At 43.8% G+C, this 20,369-nt stretch overlaps 1 protein-coding gene across 2 annotated transcripts in view; it reads left to right on the top strand.

The window, feature by feature from the left end:
• The window catches only part of CRK (CRK proto-oncogene, adaptor protein), a 48,935-nt gene continuing 28,566 nt past the window's right edge, over positions 1 to 20,369 (top strand). Inside the window, exon 1 of one of the 2 annotated variants that reach the window (XM_075013947.1) lies at positions 1 to 347. In XM_075013947.1, coding sequence (XP_074870048.1) covers positions 104 to 347 — 244 coding nt within the window. In that variant the 5' untranslated portion in view covers positions 1 to 103. Of the gene's footprint in view, positions 348 to 396; positions 581 to 20,369 lie in introns of those variants that run through there. The other variant, XM_075013948.1, reaches the window with a different exon arrangement.

Raw genomic sequence — 20,369 nt, 5'->3', positions numbered from 1 at the left:
GCCATTTTGGGTGGCGGGGCTGGGCTCGTAGTGGGGCCGCGGGGGCCTTGAGTGCTTGTGGCCCTCAGGGGGTGTTCGTGCGGCCTGCGGGATAGTGGTCCCCATGGCCGGGCAGTTCGACTCCGAGGACCGGGCGAGTTGGTATTGGGGGCGGCTAAGCCGGGCCGAGGCGGTATCGCTACTGCAGGGGCAGCGCCACGGGACCTTCCTGGTGAGGGACTCGGGCACCATTCCAGGGGACTTTGTGTTGTCGGTGTCTGAGAGCTCTCGGGTCTCGCATTACATCGTGAACAGCTTGGGGCCGACGGGAGGCCGAAGAGCTGGCGGCGAGGGCCCCGGGGCCCCGGGTGAGTGCGCGGAGCCGGGCCATGCGAGGGCGTGGGGTTGCTGTTACTGTCTGAGTCGAGCGTCATGCTGCACCCGGGCTGTATCCTGCTGTTCCTGGTGCTGTGGAAGGCACAGTCCCAGTTTCTCCTGAAACAGCCCAGCCTAATCAGTGCCACATTGCCCCTGACTGGCGCTCAGCCTCCAGAGGCCCGGGTGTGCCGTTGGCGGTGTTTTGGTTCCGCAGAGGGAAAAGGTAACGTTGGGGTTCCTCGTTTTGGGGGAGCGGCTCCGAGATTCCCATATGACCTGCATGAGTGGGGTAGACGTGTTTCTCTATTTGCAAAAACAACAAGTGCTGTGGTACCTTATAGACTAACAGATATGTTGGAGCATAAGCTTTCGCGGGCAAAGACCCTCTTCGTCAGATGACCTGCAGTATTCCTAGCTTTACAGTCGGTTTAGGACGTTATTTGGACAACTAAAACAGTGCATATCTGGGCTCCCAACCTGAAGCCATCACAGCTTAGATTTCCCATCACTGTGTGTTACCTAGGAATAGAAGAGTCCACTGAATGAACTTCCACTGCCGGTTGGGAGGAAGTTGAAACTTTATTGCTGTTTAACGTTTTGAATTTACATAAAACAGTTGAAGACATTTGGCGTATCAAATTTTTGGAGGATTTTTGAAAATGACATTTGTCTTATTTTAATGAGGAAGAAGCCAATATTTCCTTTGTTTAATTTCAAACCTCAAATGACTGAGTTTTAAAATGAAATATGTTAAGTGAGTAATCAAAGTATTTAAATAAATGGGTAATTTCTCTAAAATGAGATATTCAGAGTGGGTGTTAGGCAAAAATACCCTTATTTTCTCCTTTCATACTTGAAGAATAAGTAGATCTCTTAGGAATTTTAGAATGGCTCAAAGTCTGATATATGAAAGTACAAGTGTCAAACTGTATTTTAATACAATCAAAACTGTCAAACAGCTAGGATCAAATAACATTGGTCATACTTGCAGGGTGAAGGACTGTATCCAAATGCAGCACTTCTGATTTTTAGGAGTCATGCTGAGCATAAGTTCCCAGTGCAGTGCTGTTGCTAACACAAGTAATATGATCCTTGGATGTATAAATGGAAATACTGAGCCATAAGGTATTAATTACTTTTGAGTGGAGCATCACTGAAGCTGTTATGAGAATGTGTTCAGTTCTGTTGGCCACAGTCCAAAAGTGCCAGATTAAAATTTAGAAACTCCAGAAATTAAGATCTTTTCAAATCTGGAAAATCTAAAATCCAGCAAAGTTACAAAGTGAAGCGAACCTGATAGTTATGTACCTTTGGCAGCAGGGTAATTATTCTGGAATAAAGTCCTATTTTTCAGAGCAGAGTGTTCACATGGGAGAATTAAATTAGCATACCTCTAGCAGAATGTTTCCCTGGATAGACCTATCTGAAGACACAGCAAGCACCAGTGACTGGAAGTTGAAGCTAGTTAAGTTCAAGTAGCAATTATCAGTGAGGTAGCCGTGTTAGTCTGTAGCTTCGAGAACAGCAACAAGTCTTATGACACCTTATAGACTAACATGTTTTAGAGCATAAGCTTTCGTGGGCAAAGCCCCACTTCATCAGATGCATCCATCAGATGCTCCAAAATATCTGTTAGTCTATAAGGTGCCACAAGACTTCTTGTTCAAGTAGCAATAAAGTGCACATTTTTTGTGTGGAGAGAGAGCCTTTGTCACATTGTTCCCAAAGTTAGCTATCATGGATTCTGCATTACTTGATATCTTTCGGTCAAGATTGGAAGTTGTCTCGTTAAATGCCATAATCCAAATACAAGACTTTGGGTTGGATGAGGAATTAAGGTGAAATGTTATGGTTGGTGCTATGCAGGACAAAATGGATTGTCACAATGGTCCAGTCTGGCGTCAGCTGTTTAGAGAATTGGCATGGCAGGTCTGCCAGCCTTTCTACTTGGCCTTTCCACAAAACCTTTTGTTTTGTAGTATGCAGGATGTTTGAGTTATAGGAACATAGTAATTCTCGCACTGGGCCAAACTCATGGTCCACCTAATCCAGTATCTGTTCTCTGACAGAGGCCAGAACCTCATGCTTCAGAGGAAGGTGCAGGAAAAAACCTTCAGTCGACTAATCTGATCACCATGAAAACTCTTGCTAACTCCCTGACAGAAAACAGCTTGATCTCTGAAGCTGGGCATTTTTATATACTTTCAAAACTTATCTTCAGTATTTACTATTATCAATTTGAATGTCCAATTTCTCACTTAGTGTCTTGGTTTCTGCCATTTGGGAGCAGAATTCCATAGTTGTATTATGTATTTTATGAAAAAGTACTTTTATCAGCTCTTAATTTACAGTACTTTAATTGTACTATCTTTCCCATTATTAAATTAACTACACCCTTTCATTTTTAAGATAAATGCAAGTGGGGAAGAGGTGATCTGGGGGAAAAAAAGGGCAGGCGGCTGGCTGGCAAAGAGTGAAGGATTCAGAACAGGTTCTTGTTTTTTTTTTAATAGTGTCTTATTTTGTTGTATGGACTTGGATATTTAAGTAAAATTTGGCAAGCCACCACCATTGCTAAAAATGGCCAGGATAAAATACAGAGAAGTTACCATAGTAAAGTTTGCCTTCACAGTGCTTTATCTTTTCCATTTTAAGGAAATATATTGACTTGTTGTTATTTATTTGAATATAGAAGTATGTGCAGAGCAAAGAATCAGATGAGTGAAGGGCAGCTTGTCCTCATAGGCAGAGTGCTGAATTCAGGAGATGGTAAAATAATACACATTTGAGAAAAATAGTTTATTCTGAAGCATATTTGGAATTTGACAGTTCACATCAAGGAGAAAAATAAAGACATACGGAGCTAAATTAAATCATCTATTTCAAAATGTCTCTTTTTAAAAAAATTAATGAAGAACTCAAAAGTATCAACTTCATTGTTTTCTCCTGAAAGTCCTACTCTCCAGTGTGAGAAGCAAACATACCCATTTCACAAAAATTTTTCTCTCTCACCACTGAGGGATTCTTCCTGTCCCCATGGGTGCTCAGTCCCCACCTGACCTCCCCCTTCCCACAAGCCCTTTTCCTTCCCCATTCTCTCTGTCCCTGCCTTTGCCCAGACTCCCATCTCCTTCTCATCTCTTCCCACTGCTGATCCACCCCCCACTGCCTCCTGCACACTGAAGAATTTATCTCGGGTGGGAGGTGCTGGGGAGGAGAGGGAGAAGTTGTTTAGCCAATAGAAGGGAGGGAGAGAAGGCTGGCTGTCAGTGGATGCTCATTTCCCACCCCCACAATGGGTGCTCCAAGGACAACGCAGAGAGTCAGGATCTATGCTGTCCACAAAGAGGCAAAGTGTGATAGGATGCAAAGTATATCGGGTGGGATTTTCCAGTATGTCCAATTGATTTAGGCACATCAGTGCCCACATGTGTTCCCACTAACAGAATTTTGTGAAAATTCAGAACATAATTTGAAGAGTCAAGTAACCTTAATATAAAGATATTGATGCACAACATTATCTGTAACTTATGACGTATTACCCGTATGAGAAGTTAGTTTTAATTCCGTCATGCTACTCGCCTATGTAAAAATGTGTAAGATTGTGGTCTTGGAGGTCAGAGACTTAGGATCTGTCCACGTCACATTTGGAGGTATGATTGCAGCAAATCTAAGCATCTGCGCTGACAGGTTTTGTAGAGTAGAGGTGCCTTTTGTAAACAAAACTGAATGAGCATTCATGCTGCAGAGTGACTTTTTTTCAGGGAAAATGGTCGTCTTTGTCAATAAAAAACTTCCATCTCTACAAGGGACTTGTTATCTAGTCCCCTCTCTGTGTTGTCAACCAACGAGCATTGCGGACACCTGGAGGCGTTTTGTTGTTGATTCTGGTCTTCAGGAAGTATCCCACAATTCCCATGTAGCTGCTCTGGTCAGCAGATTGAACTTCGCTGCCCTGCAGCCACAAGACCAGCTACCTTTACCCCCTTGCAGGCACTATGAAACTTAAATCTAATTTTCTGCTGCCTGAACACCTGGGATCGATACACCTTTTCCACTCACCCTCAGGCTGTCTCAGCATGCAGTGGTCTCATGACATCTTCCCAGGTGCCTAGGGCTGGCTATCACACCAAACAGCCCTGCTTGGACTGCCACAGAACTGTTGGATCTGGGCGGTATATTGGAAGATGAGTCTGTCTGGTCCCAGTTGCTAGTGCCTTATAGGAACTGGAACACGCATGGGCACATTTCTTGAGGTTTGAGCAAAGGAGCCTGAGTGGGACATGGTGCAATGCCAACCAAAGATTAAAGATCTCAGACAAGCCTTTTGTAAGGCCTGTGAAGTGTACTTGCTGGCAAGGTGGGCTGGTACTGAAATCAGTGTGTGTTTGCTATTGGTTGTCCTGTATCCCACCCCCCATTAGTGGAATTCATGTCTGCTACAACAGCCACTGTGTCATGCATGTTTCCCAGAGTCACAGTCGTCCATAGCAGAATGTCATTCATTGCCCTTCACACTTGCAGAAGTACAGCACCAATGGTAGACTTGCCTATTCTAAACCAATTTGCAAATGACCAGTAGCAATTTAACATTACCAGCTTCCACACAGCAGTTACCACAATCTTCTCAGCTGAGATGGCAACTCTCATTCTGGTGTCTTGGGCAGTTCCCTGGGCCAGCCTGTCACAAAGGAAGGTTGCTTTATGCATTCTGAAGTTCTGTACCCACTAGTCTTTATCCCATACCTGTATGATGATGCAATTTCACCATTCATTGCTGGTTTCTGTAGTCCAAAAGTGTCGATCTTCCTTGTACGCTGCTCTGTGACTGCCAAGTGCAATGACAGATTGCTGCTGTCCGTAACATTCACACCATAAGCCACCTCCAAGTCTTCTTGCTCTGTTGCTAACTTCAAGATGATTTCAATTGTCATGAGGACTACATGCATGGTTATGAGTGGGGCAGGTGAGCGAAGTGCAGGGGCCATTCTTTCTTGTTGTAGATTCTGGAGTGCACGGCAAAGAACAGCAGTTGGGTGGGGGGAAGGTGCAAAAGGATGCAGGAGGGCCCAGAACAAAGCAGTGCTTGATGGAATATTTTGCATGGTTCCAAAATACCTTGCTCTCTGTTCTATGGTCCCAAAATGCTGAGTAATGTATGGTGTCACCAGGCACAGTGGGATACATACCCACAGTGCATTGTTCCCACTGTTGATGGGGGAACTAAAGATGTGGATACCACCTGTCATTGAAGGGAGCTAGTCTAAACATGCTTAGAAACAAGGTTTGCTGTAAGCTGACTGTTTGTTTGGGTGGCCACTCAGGAGAGATTCAAATGCCTACCAGCTGTTTAGCAAAGCACCCACAGCCATCAGCATGTGTTTCTACTGATGGGTGTGCATCTGTACATGACACAGTGCACATAACAAAATTTATTCTGCAAAACTTGACCTGCTGCTCACAAACAGGGGAGAACAAGTAGGAGAAATAGAAGTGGGTGGAAACCTGGGCTACAGTGACCGTGAGATGGTAGATTTCAGGCTCCTGACAAAAGGAGAAAGGGTGAGCAGTAACATACAGACCCTTGATTTCAAAAGAGCAGACTTCGACTCCCTCAGAGAACTGATGAGCAGGATCCCTTGGGAAATGAAGATGAAGGAGAAAAGAATTCAAGAGAACTGACAGTATTTTACAGAAATCTTACTGAAGGCACAGGAACAAACCATCCCACTGCATAGTAAGAAATGCAGATATGGTAGGCAACCAGCCTGGCTTAACAGGAACTACTTTGACATCTTAAACTCAAAAAGGATGCATACAAGAAATGGAAACATGGACAGTTGACTGAGGAGGAGTATAAACATTTGGCTGGAGAATGTCAGGGAGTAATCAGGAAAGCGAAAGCACAACTGGAACTGCAGCTGGCCAGGGATGTGAAGGGTAAGAGAGAGGTATGTACAGGCATGTTAACAATAAGCGGGTTATCAGAGCAGGTGTGGGGCCATTACTGGATGAGAGAGGTAACCTACTGACCAATGACTTTAGAAAAGCTGAAGTAATCAATGTTTTTTTGTCTGCATCTTCACGGACAAAGACAGCTCCCACACTGTGGTGCTAGACAATGCAGCATGGGAATGCGGAGGGCAGCCATCTGTGGGGAAGGAACGAGTTAAGACTTACTTAGAAAAACCAGATATACACAAATCCATGGGTCTGGATTTAATGCACCCCAGAGTACTGAGGGAATTGGCAGATGTCATTGCCGAGCCTTTGGCCATTATCTTTGAAGACGCTTGGAGATCCGGAGAGATCCTGGCTGACTGGAAAAGGGCAAATGTTGTGGCCATCTTTAAAAAAGGAAAGAAGGGCAGGGAACTATAGACCAGTCAGCCTTACCTCAATCCCTGGGAAAATAATGGAGGGGATCCTCAAGGAATCCATTTTGGAGCACTTGGAAGAGGGGAAAGTGATCAAAAGTAGCCAACATGAATTCATCAAGGGCAAGTCCTGCTTGACCAATCTGATTAGCTTCTATGATGAGGTAATAAAACTTCTGTGGACACGGGAAAGTCAGTGGATGTGATACACCTTGACTTCAGCAGAGCTTTTGATACAGTCTCCCACAACATTCTTGCCTATAAGTTAAGGAAGTATGGATAAGATCCATGGACTATAAGATGGATAGAAAACTGGCTTGACGGTCGGGCCCAGCAGATGGTAGTCAGTGTGTCAATATCTGGATGGCGGTCAGTTTCAAGCGGAGTACCGCAAGGCTCGGTTCTGGGGCTGGTGGTGTTCAACATCTTTATTAATGACCTGGATGAGAGACTGGATTGCACCCTCAGCAAGTTTACGGATGACACAAAGCTAGTGGGAGAGGTAGATAGGATCTAGAGTGACCTGGATAAATTGGAGGATTGGGCCAAAAGCAATCTGATGCGGCTCAACAAGGAGAAGTGTAGAATCCTGCACTTGGGATGGAAGAATCGCAAGCATTGTTATAGGCTGGGGACTGACTGGCTAAGCAACAGTACAGCGGAAGGGGACTTATGGATTATGGTGGACAAAAGGCTAAATATGGGCAAACAGTGTGCCCTTGTAGCCAAAAAGGCTAACAGCATATTAGGATGCATTAGGAGGAACATTGCAAGCAGATCGACAGAAGTGGTTGTTTCCCTCTATTCAGCACTGGTGAAGCCACATCAGGAATATTGTGTCCAGTTTCTTTCCCCTCCCCACCCCACCTCGGTATAAAAAGTATGTGGATGTGCTTGAGCAGGTTCAGCAGAGGGCAACAAAAATGATTAAGGAGCTGGCGCATATGACCTATGAGGAGAGGCTGAGGGATTTGGGCTTGTTTAGCTTACAGAAGAGAAGACTGAAGGGTGATTTAATAGCAGCCTTCAACTTCCTGAAGGGGAGCTCTAAAGAGAATGGAGAAAAATTGTTCTCAGTGGTGTCAGATAGCAGAACAAGGTGCAATGGTCTGAAGTTCCAGAGAGAGAGGTGTAGGTTGGGTATTAGGAAAATCTGTTTCACCAGGAGGGTGGTGAAGCACTGGGATGCATTGCCTAGAGAGGTGGTGGATTTTCCATCCCTAGAAGTTTTAACATCCCAGCTTGACAAAGTCCCAGCTGGGATGACTTAGTTGGGGTTGATCCTGCTTGAAGCAGGGTGCTGGACTAGATGACCTCCTGACATCCCTTCCAGCCCTATGATTCTGTGGTTCTGTGAATGGAAAATATTACAAGGAACATTGCTGTGGTGATTTCTGCAGGTCGACATTACTTTCCTCAAGAAATCTTGATAGTGCAAATGTACCTTTAGTCTTTCCTGAGCTAGCTATGTCTACATGTTCTGCAGTTTTACTTAGTGTAGCCATACTCTGCCTTTCCCCTCTTTTGCACCAGGATAGTCTCCTGCTGTAATTAGACCTTTGTTCAGGAGGCACTGATTTATATTTTTCATTGGCTTTATGGTTGATGTACTCATCTCTACTGAGTGAGAACAGGTTTATGCTAACTTTTCATCTGTAATGGTTCTGATATTCAAAAGCTGTATTTGCAGTTTAAATAGTATAGATTATTTTTAGCAAATATTACATGCGTGGATGTCTTTTAAAAATTGAGAGAATACTTTCTATCAATAGATCTTCTACCACATAGCAAGCTGAAGCAAAGCCACCCAAAACAGGCTTGGAGAATGAAATTCCAAATTGTTGGAGTCACAGAGATTCAAAGGATCATGTGTTGAGACGGACTGAATGAGGTAGCAAAAATTAGTGAAGAACTGATCAATTCAGGCCTATAATGTAATATGAGAACAAGAGGTGAAGTCTATGAAGATGAAAAAGGTCCTCAGGAAATGTTGTTTTCTTCTTTTAGGTTGTAATGTCGCATGTCAAAGGCAATTGATTAAACACTGTACTGAGCCTGTTAATTTGTGGAGCCCTGTTAATAAGTGTGAAGAAATACTGTGCCCTAAAGATTTGATGTATCCTTATAGTTCAAGCTTGCAAAGCTGTAAGTTTTTACTAGTGATCATGTAATCATCCAGTGGTTATCTGGATGCCTTCCTGAAGCATTCCTGTTTCTTTTCATTTTTTGTAAACCTATAGCTATGCAATTTAATTACATGTATCCTTGTTTCTGATATGAGAGAGGTTGCATGAGTCTGCTTGGCTCATGGTGAAGTATTGTAGAAAGTAATGGAGAAAAAGCACATGGAAGAGTGGAAAGAAGCAAAATATACCCATATGGTTTGATTACATTGCATATTCTTGTGGAAAACACATAACAAATACTGCAGGAGGAATTGCCTCGCATCACTCTACATTATCCCTTCTATATGATAGCAGGATGGCTGTCGAAACATTAAGAGAACTGCAGGCAGCCTTCTTTGCTTGAGGTAAAGTCACTAAAATGTGGTGGTCTTTTTGGACATGAAGCAAAGATGAAAAATTGGGGTTCCGAAAGGACTTTGTTTTCCTTCTTGGGCCATGTCTACATTATCTGGAAGATCGACCTGCTCAGGGTTGATCTTCCGGGGTGTGATTTCTCGTGTCTCCTAGGTCAGTTTCTTTTGTCCCTAATGGTTTGGCAGTCAACCCCTGTACTCCTCGCTATCTCAAGGAATAAGGGTGGTTGACAGGAGAAATTCTCCAGTCAGCCTTCATCAGTGAGGACAGTCAAATAAGTCAATTCTAGCAACGCAGTTGACGTAGCTATAACTGCATATCTGAAATTGACGTATTTGTCTAGTATAAGCCTATCTTCAGAAACAGAACGCTCATCTGCGTAGATGAAAGGACTGAGGTAATGGAACAAAGGAGGGAGATTCTAGTACAAATGTACTGGCTAAGGAAGTCAAGAAATGTAGATGAGGTACATGCCTGCATGACTTAACTGTCCTTCCTCGCAGGTGACAAGAATCACTGCATGCACTCCTGCCGCATTTACTGTGGTATTTATAGCTGTATTGAGTACCGGAGCAATTAGTTGGACCTGTGAGACTGAGCTGTGGTGGTAATATAAGGCAATATGGGAGGAAGTTTGCCTTGGGAGTTAGGGGATATGTCCCTGAGCTCTATATGTATGATCAAAGAAAAGATGTACAAAAGAGAATCAAAATGCCTCATTTCAATACCGCATTGTGTAGGTTGTTTCAACAAGTGAGGTATAGCGTTAGCATTGTCACAGGGGTTTTCAGAAATTAGGTGAGAAATGTTTACTCTATGGATTTCATGAAGGATAAGTGAAAGTATAGAGATGGATGGCATTGTGGTCCCCAGTGCGCTGAGTTCCTGGCTTACCCATGTGGGGCATGGAAAAGGGCTCAGACCCCTTAGATCAGTATTTATTAAACTTTTTGAGACCACGGAGCTCTAAACAATAATATTTTTATGTGGAACACATATGAAAATTTTCTTAAAAAAATTGTCAGATTAAAAAAAGTGGGGGGACAACATGTAATTTAATCAGGTCTCCTAACAATGAAGAAGTAACATTGTGTCTGGTTTTAATAAAAGAAAATATATACCATCAGTGTATGATTTCAAAAAAGTGTCAGATGCTTTTGGCACGTTTGAGCTGTGCATGAAACACCATTCCGTGGAACATAGTTTAATAAAATTCATAGTGAGAAAAAATAACTTAAAAAATATGAAATAGTAATCAAATAGCAATTAATGGTACAAGAAATCCCAGTTACAAATGCAGTAGTAGTATTACCCTAATTATTAATAGTATTAGCCCTTAGTCACTTATCAGGGATGGTCTATACCAGTGGTTCCCAAACATTTCAGCATCATGTCCCCTTTTTGATTTTTGAGAAACCCTCAGCTCCTCCTGCCCACATCATCTTTACCATCATTCAACCCCCTTTTAACAAAAAATTCACTTTGTAATTTAAAATAAACACAAAAACTTGATACAAAAATGTTGTTTAAAATTAAAAATAAGCACAAATAGTTTTTCTTGGCCCTTAGCAGGTGCCTGGTTCAGCCCCACCTGGCCAGCGGCCTAAACCCCTGCCAGCCACCAGAGCTTCCTGTGCCAGCCACCTGCCTGAGGCCTGCACTGCCAGAGCTGCCTGCCTGAGCTGACTGAACCCTGCACTGCAAGGGCCAGCCAGCCACCAGCCACGGGGGCCGGCCACCCACCCACCTGACAGCTGCTGGGACCAGCTGCACAAGCCCCAAGCTGCCAGGGCCAGCCGCCCACCCACCAGCTTAAGCTTTCTGAGCCCTGTGCTGCCAGGGCTGCCCGAGCTGCACGCCGCCGAGGCCAGCTGCCCGCCGTCCCGCCTGAGCCCCATGAGCCTCCCACCCAAGCTCCATGAGCTTTCTGCCTGAGCCGCTCCACTCCCCCAAAGCCAGGCAACACCAGTCTTTTTGCTCTTACCCCCTGCTCCTCCCCTCCCCCACCAAACCACACTCATTCACCTTTGCAGGAAGCAGCTAGCTCCACTTGGGTCTTCATTGGCTGTCTGTTTTTTATAGCAGCTGTACCAGGTCGCCCACTTAAAATGACAGGGTCTTAGAGCCAGAAGCAAAGGCCAGCTCTTTCTTGGGGTGGTGGGAATGATTGGGGGGGGCCTCTGTCACCTCCCTCCCCCCAGAATTTCTTCACATCACACCACTCCACACCCTGAGGGCACGGAGCATGTTCCCCTGTTTGGGAAACTATGGTCTAGATGCTGCTTGGTCCTGCCAAGAGTCCAGGGAGCTGGACTTGATGACCTCTTGGGGTCCCTTCCAGTTCTAGTGTTCTGTGATTCTGTTCAATAGCTGAGGGAATGGAGAGGGCTGGTGGTCTGGATTTGGGCCGTGTCTTGTCTGGATCTGGACCCCAAGACTCAAGGCTCCCTGCTATAGAATCCAGCCCGTGACGGGCTGAGGGGTATGAAGCTCCAAGCAGGATCCAGACTATGCGCTCTGCCATGGGCTAGGGGCTGTGGGCTTCACTGCTGGTTACTCCAGTTCTAGCTGGGAGAAAGGAGGGGGAGTAGGCTTGCTACCGCTGCTCTGATTGGATGGAATTCTGGCAAATCAGAGCAGCAGAGGGCAGTGCCTGGGACTGGAGGAGCACAGGGCCATAAGCATCTGGGGGTGCTGCAAAGGTAAGTGCATGCCTGTTGCCTAGATCCTGTGTCCATAGAGAGCTCCTGTGCCTCCCTTCCATCCAAACCGCCATCTCACCCCATTCTTTCACTCTCTCTCCCAGATTCCTCACCCGAAACCCTCCATCCACTTCCTTCTCACTTCTATGGCCCCTGACTGATATCTACAGAAGGGGATACATGGTCCCCAGGCTGAAAAATGTTCCTTATCCCTGTTCTAAAGGTACATATGATATTTTATCTTAACATTTTGGTTCATATACTGGTATCCTTTCTTGAGAACCTGGTGGTCAGAGACAAAGGACCAGCCTGGCCTCTGTCATGTCAAGACACTTTAGCTCTGGGTTCCTCAATTCTTGAGTGGGAGGTGCTGAATTTAGAAGAAGCTGAAGCTGTGAGCTATTAAACCTACCATTAAAACTAAGTCAGCCAAGTTAGATTTAAGTCAAAGTTAAGTAAACTAACAGGCCCCCCAAAAAGACAACATTTAGAAACTTAGAAACTAACTTCCTGGCTGCCTAAATCAAGGCCCTGGCACCCCTTTTAATAAGGCTGGGGTTCTTGGACTCTCCTTCTCTGTCCTAGTATCTATCTCACTTATGAAATATTGAGGTATGCTTCCTCCACAGGCTGGATCTTTAGGGTATGTTTGTAAGTATGTATGTATGTACGTAAGTATGATGACATACACATATTAATGATGTTATTTTTGTGGTATGCCTATTAAGTTTTATGGTACACTTAAAAGGAAGCGTCAGATAAAAGGTTGCTTTATTCTATCACTATTTATCTAGTTGAAAGATCCTAGCCATATGGAAGCAGATTGTGTTACCTTGGTGAAATGTTCTACACATGGATATGCTAATTTTGCTACATACAGGATATAGCCTATAGGTCTCTTGTGTTATAGCTAAACTGTAAACCTATTACAGTAAGACAAACTCTTAAAACCATAAGGAAATAAGAAATCTATAATAAAATGTATACCTATAGGGAAGCAAGCAGGGTAGCCCTATAGGTTACATCACTGTGTACGTGTGCCGGGACTTGGACGGGAGGAGAGGAAAGTTGAGTTCCTCTTCCTACTTTTGTGTGTATGTGTGTGTTTGAGAGGCTTATGGCAACCTGCTGCTTCTCTTGGCAGGGACTGATTATCTCCCTTCATCCCTTAATTAATTTGTAGTGGGATGTGCCTACTTTTCTGGGGGTGCCTCAGCCTATCTTTTGGCTCCCCAAGTGATCTGAGGGCTAGGTCCACAACAGCATAGTAGGTTGGCTTAACTTCTTGGTGTGAATGGGCTACACCTCTGAGCCTGCTGTGCTTTCAGGATTATCCTGCAGTGGAGACATGCATATAGAAAAGCAGTTGCTGATGGCTAATTTTATAAATAGTACATAAGAGTGAGTTTCTATTTAAAGAACAGTATTTCTGAATGTTCCAAATTTTGCATGTGAGCTGACTTAATCTTGAAATTTGCTGTGACTTATGGAGTGCAGAGTAGGATTATTGATCCAGTTAGGAGTCATCTGAAAAGAAAGGTCTTTAAGTACAGTAGACCCTCAGTTTACACGGAAGTGGCATTCCTGTGCAACCCCGTGTCAGTCAAATTTCGCATTACACAGGGGAGCCAGGAAACTGACCAGTGCTTCCTGCCTTCTGTGAGCAGCAGGGAGCTGGGAGCCAGGCTCCAGCTCCCCACTACTCACAGGATCAGGGAGACTGACCAGCGGAGCAAATCAGGTCTGTTTAGTGAGGTGGGGGCGGGGGGCGAGGGCGGCAGAGCTGGAGCCTGGCTCCCAGCTCCTTGCTGGTCACAGGAGGCAGGAAACTGACCTGCGTTGCAGGATATGTCAGTTTCCTGGCTTCCTTGAGGGGCAGGCAGCTCAGACCTAGGCACCAGCTCTAGACCACCCTGAGTCACGTCAAACCGAGATACATGCAACTTGAGTGCATGTATCTCAGGGTTCTACTGTACACAGATTTTTACCTTTTTTTTTTTTTTGTGTACACCATACTTCTAAGGTGATGATCATTTAATGGGATGGGAAGGAGCGGGGGAACTGGAGTGCAGGGAGACACTACGCGTTGTGGGAGAATAATGGTGGGGGGTTGATGTCTGGTTTTGTGGTCATCAGCTTCATTGTCAACTGTTCACTGTAGACATTTGAAGTCATGGCCATAATCTCCATTCTGCTTTAAAAAAAAAAAAAAAAAAAAATTCACAGGCATGGGTTGGGTGGGAGGATATTTACATACTTTACCAAACATGAAGAGTAAGCAGAGTCTATAGGAGAGTATCAGTTGTTGACTTCCCACAGTGAAGGTATGGTGGTAAGCAGACCTAAGTACTTTGACTTTAGCTACATTATTCACGTAGCTAAAGTTGCATAACTTGGGTTAACTGTGCATGGTAGTGTAGACGAGGGCTATTTTCCCGGTCTCCACAGTCTCTAAGATTTACTGGTGAAAAATGCTTTGTAAGAGCTGAGTGTTCTCATTATCTGTCCCCAGAACTGTCTCAGAGAACTGTACACCTACATGATAATTGCATGTGCATAATGATCACTGCTATTTTTAAAGGAAATTTAAATGGTTAACTTTATGAACATGAAGTTAAGGTTGTTCGTAATACTGCATGGCCTTCTGGGACCTCAGATTCAGCAAAACTCAGGCTTGAGAAAACAAATAAATTAAGGTTCTTGTTCATACTTGTACTCTATCTTTGATCAGAACAGGAGCTCCCCACGTACATATTCAGAGAGAACACTAAATTTTAACAGTTCATTCAACCTCTTCATCTTTATAGGCACACTAACCTTTAATGAAACCTACAGACCACACACATCTCCCTCTGAACTGCTGACAGGCCCCATGGCAAAGCAAGATGATCTCTGTGACCCAACTGACACAACCTAGGCAATTCAGTGTTGGAACAAAGGATTCTGGACCTCACACAGTATTCATGCACATCTTTCCTTTAATCACACACACTGGGATCAGAAGAGGCTATCTAACACACACCCAAAAGGCCACCAACTCCCAGATCACCTCATATCACAGTGTATCAAAGGGATAGCCGTGTTAGTCTGCATCTGAAAAACAAGAAGTCCTGTGGCACCTTTTAGACCAATAGGTTTTTTGGAGCATAAGTTTTCATGGGTGAAGACCCACTTTGTCAGATGCACTGTTCCAGTCTACTCCATCTGTTTCTTCTACCATTCCATACAGGTACATCTAACACACTGAATGCGGCTGGAATTTATGCAGAGTTTTCCTAGTAGTTCTTGTTAGATCCCAGGGGAGATGCGGGGAGTGTTAAGGTTGTATGGCCTGTACATTAATTCTTAAATTTATTTCCTAGTTTTTTCTTTTTGCTGAATGCTTTCATTCTGGAACAGCATGAGTATTGCTGGACAGCCTTAAATCTGCATTGGAGAAGTTGTTGGGTTTTTTTCCCCATTTAAGAGTTTTTTAGCACCTTCTGAGTTAAAATAATTCCATGGCAGATAAATATTAAAAACATACCTGCAGACCTTTTTGAGAGTTCTGCTCTAGGTCAGACTCGAACTGACAGTTAAGTGTAGGTCAGGCTCACTAGCTGCTGTTTGTTCCCTAGAGCCATCCAGCTGTAGACAAAATTGGTTGAATGGAAAGCCTATTGATTACTCTCTAGAATGTTAATTTGTTAGATGCATGATGCCTTAGGAAAGTTAGTATTGTGCTTATTTAGAGAGCTGAATTCTTTCTTGAATTGTAAATTTTTTTCTCTCAGGGCGGGGGGGTAGTGAGTGTTATGCAGTAACATGAGTATGTGTGGAGTGCTTGAGACCATTGTGCCAGGAATAGTGCTTTGGTTTGATCCCCAGTTCTGGCCCAAATAGATTGATAGAATGTGTCAAACTTGAGGAAAAGCTGTTCTCAATTTCTTTTGCCCTCCTTTCCTGCTCTGCTCCCTTAGGGACATGGGAACTCTTGCTCATATGATCCCCAAATTTGGATCAGTAACTCTATTCCATACTTCTATGAGGCACACCAAATTTCAAGGTGGTCCAAGCAATTGTGGATTTTATAACTTGTGATTCTTTAAACAGAAAGATGTTCTTAATCCTAAATACGGCGGAGTTGGCCCTTCTATAATAAGGGAATTACATGAAATCTAAAGAGACAGAGAATGGGCTGTTTTGAGGGAGGTTAGTGCCTTTTTATTATCCTCTGAAGATGAAGTGGAATGGTAAGTATTTTACCCCAAAATAGGTTTCCAGATTTGAGAAGTGTAACCAAAACAACGAAAATCTTCCCAACTTTCCTCCTGTGAGTAACTATCCCCATTTTACAGACAGAGAAACTGACTCAGAAGTGATTTGTCCATTGTTGGAACAGAAATTACCTTTCAGTTCATCTCTCAGCTCTGAGGCTGTCTGGCTCTGGCTTATGCCCACATTACTGGAACACCTATCCCATATAAAATTTCTCATCCCTTCCACAAATATATAAAATTATTAAATTCTTGGTAATTTTTATGTCTTCCGCCCATACCTCCACTTCCTGGTCACATTCTTCTGTCCCTGAATATTGTCCCATGAGAAGAAGAGGGCAGTGCGCTACTGGAACTGGCTTCTAAAGGGAACAGACTCAGAAAATAATAGTTCTTTGATATGTGAGGTACTCTGAGGTTATAACAATTTATCCTGACTGTCAGCTCTGTTAGGTGGGAAAGCATGATATTAAAAGCTTCATAGGTAAGGCTAGAGAAGGGCTAATATGTTAATCTAATGTGATTTACTGTATTCCATGGGCCACAAAACTTGGCCAGAGCCCGGTGCTCTTAGCTACTCCCCTCATGGATGCAATTTACCTAGACTACTGAGAACTTGAACTTGTAGACAAAGTGTTAGAAATTTGTGTGTGGATAGGAATTAACAGTAACACTAGAAGTATAGTAACTGCTGTAAAGACACACCCTGAAAATTTGTGCTTTCTAGGGTACAATCCTTCCACCTCCTACTCTTTCTTTGATTTCAGAGGGCCACTCAATGGAGTTAAGTGTTACTGTGAGAGAGCAAGTCTACACAGCAAAGTTAAGTCAGTGTTGTCAGTGTGTCTGTGCTCAACTTTGTCTCCTACCTAGCATACATCTCAGTGTAGTGATGCAGTAAAACTATCTCCCTGAACTATATTGAGCCATCGTTGATTTACTGTGGTTGATGTACTGCCAGAGGATAATCTGCACTTGTAATCCCACAATGCTTGGCGCTGACCCCCTCTGTTCACAGTTATGAACTCCACTCTCTGGGAGATAGAGAGAAACCACTCCACACATTTTTGAAATGCATTTTCCTGATGGCTCAACTTGGTAGAAAAAAACTTGCAGCCCTCCTTTGTTGTATAAAGGTGCCTAATTGATCACACTGGTTGTGTGTGCCAACCTAAAATTAACAGGAGGTATTGAATTTTTTCGGCTTGTGGGAAGTACGAGCTGTGCAGATGCTGCTATGCAAACAGATGTAGAAATGTGGACTTCTATGAGAAGATTTCATGGGGGATGCAGGAGAGTGGGTGCAACAGGAATGTCGCATGAAAGCCAAGGAACTGCAGTAGGTATTTCAGAAGGCCAGGGAGGCCAACAGTCGTTGGTGCTTTTTCAATGAGCTCCTTATCAGACTTGGCAGACACCCCCACGAGCAGGCTGCAGAGCACTGTGGATACCTCAGTGGAGCTAGACAGACAGACTCCTTTTGTGAACAGCACAGAGGATGGGGGATATGTGTGAATCAAAGTATTCCACAAGTGAGGATCTGCATGGGAGTCCACTGCAATCTAGTCGGTCTCAGAAGCTGAGCAGAGGCAGGGAATGAACCTCAGGTAAGTGTGTGAACGCATTTCCCATTGCAATGTTTAATACGCAAATGGTGCCCCATCCCAATATAACAGGACCCAAGTGTGATGAGTTGTTCCCAGGGTGCTATCTGAAGCCACGTGGTCACCAGCCTGGGCTCCTTTGACCATTGTACTACTGTGATAAGTTATAAAGCCTTCCTGGCTGCACTTTCACCAGCATGCGTGCAGGTAGAGGCGTACTCAGCTGACAGGCTCTTTAACCAAACCTTGCACAAGAAAGAAACAACTAGGGCAACTATTAGCACATCAGGCCCTCACCCCTTCTGGAATATAATTGTACCATCTTGTGCTGCACAGGGCTATACAGTGTAAGCTCATAAAATTCACCCCCTCCTTCAATATGAAGAGGCACATGCAACAACTTTTGGCTCCAGTTATGATTTTCCCCATACCCATTTCAATAAAGCAAATGATAACGAACAAATCAAAGCAGATTGCATTTTTTGTCTATTTGCAAGGTATATTAAACATAATATACTGATTAGATGGGATATAAATAGCAGATTCTCATCCTTAATGATACACGCGGGCTGCAGCTTTAGAAAGGGGCAAGCTGTACTTGCTTAAAGCTTGGAATCTCCAGATGTTCCATTCTCAGGCTAAAAAGACATTTAGACTGGGTCTAGCACTTAACCAGTTTAGTCTTTTATCCTCCAGTGTTTCCAGGTGTTTTTTTGAGTGGGGAGTGAAGATCCACCCATATGATCACTCCCCTGCTTTATATAGTTTTTGCATCTGTCAGGAACAGTTTGTTTCAAAGCTTAGTTCTCAGACCAGTATGTGGAAAAACATACATCCCAGGATGGACTCTAGTCATGCTGTCAGAGAATCATAGAACACTAGAACTGAAAGGGACCTCGAGAGGTCATTAAGTCCAGTCCCCTGCCCTCATGGTAGGACCAAGTACTGTAGACCATCCCTGATAGATGAGTGTCTAACCTGCTCTTAAATATCTCCACTGATGGAGATTCTACAACCTCCTAGGCAATTTATTCCAATGTTTAACCACCCTGACAGGAAGCTTTCCTAATGTCTAACCTATACCTCCCTTGCTGCAGTTTAAGCCCATTGCTTCTTGTCCTATCCTCAGAGGCCAAGGAGAACAATATTTCTCCCTTCTACTAGTGACACTATTTTAGATACTTGTAAACTGCAATCACGTCCTCATAGTCACATCACGTGTCTTTGTAGAGTCACAGGAGCCATTATTTCAAGGCTTCTTTACTGTCCTTTGCAGAGGTCTGCAATCAAAATAGCGCGAAGAGCCATTTTTTCAAGTTCAGTTACAAAATCAATACTTCAAGAGCCACAATATATGTGAATATGAGATGATCCTGAAGAAATAACATCAAACTGTACTTTTTGTAACTCCTATTTTAAGAACAGTGTGCACGCATGCGTGCGCGCGCACACAATTTGTACCAGTTAAAAACTTGTTACCCCCATCTCAGCCCCCAAATCTGACCCTGTATCCTCAAGTTTTACCCCCCCATCCCACCCCCAGGCATAACCCCTGGCAGTGCCAAACCACCCCCCACCCCTATCCCCAGGTTTAACTCTCCTCAGCCACCCTTGCCCAACCTGCCCACTGAATCCTGGTCTTTCTTGCCAGCTCACTGGGTTGTATGAATGACATTAAGATACTATAAGCGTATGAAAATAATATTACTTTGAAAAATATGTGGTCCAGTGTTATACCAACTAATTATTCTTAATTAATATACTCGAAGCAGTAACTTTCTCTAAAAACAATTTAAAAAAAAAGGTACAGATGTTGTCTGCTATTCTTTCCCCTATAAATTTAACAGGGGTTGTACGCAGAGCAATTTGTTTTAAGTACACATACACTCCTGGAATTGTCCAGTGAGATGTTGCTGAAACTTTTGTGGGAGTACTCAGCAGTCCTTTTCTAAAGGTATCTGAGGATGTCTGCCTAATCTCTTCCTCTGCCTAAGATACTTTCCAATGTCAGATCTGATGACTTTGACAAGCACCATTGAAGTAATTAAGCTAGTGTGTTTGGCCTAGATGGCTTCAGGATGCTAGCACCAGCTGTGCTATCTGTGCCTATGTTACCCTCACACTTTAGATACTGACTAAAATGACTACTCTCTGTGGAAAACTGTGACAATGCTCGGTGTCTTTTCCATGGACATAAGCATGGGGTAACAGAAGCTGAAATTTTCTTGTATTTTGCAACCAAATTCCCTTCCCCTCCTATGTCTCTGCTTTACCCATACTCACTATGGCTTTATAACAGTGGCTACATCTACGCTAGCCAAAAACTTTGAAATTGCCACGCAAATGGCTGTTTTGAAGTTTACTAATGGAGCGCTGAAATACATATTCAGCGCCTCATTAGTATGCGGGCGGCTGCAGCACTTCAAAATTGATGCGGCTCGCCGCTGCGCGGCTCATCCAGATGGGGCTCCTTTTCAAAAGGACCCCGGCTACTTCTAAGTCCCCTTATAGGAATAAGGAGTAAGGAGACTTA

Source organism: Carettochelys insculpta, chromosome 19, assembly GCF_033958435.1.
Source record: "Carettochelys insculpta isolate YL-2023 chromosome 19, ASM3395843v1, whole genome shotgun sequence".
Taxonomy (NCBI): domain Eukaryota; kingdom Metazoa; phylum Chordata; order Testudines; family Carettochelyidae; genus Carettochelys; species Carettochelys insculpta.
This window is presented reverse-complemented; position numbering and strand designations above follow the sequence as displayed.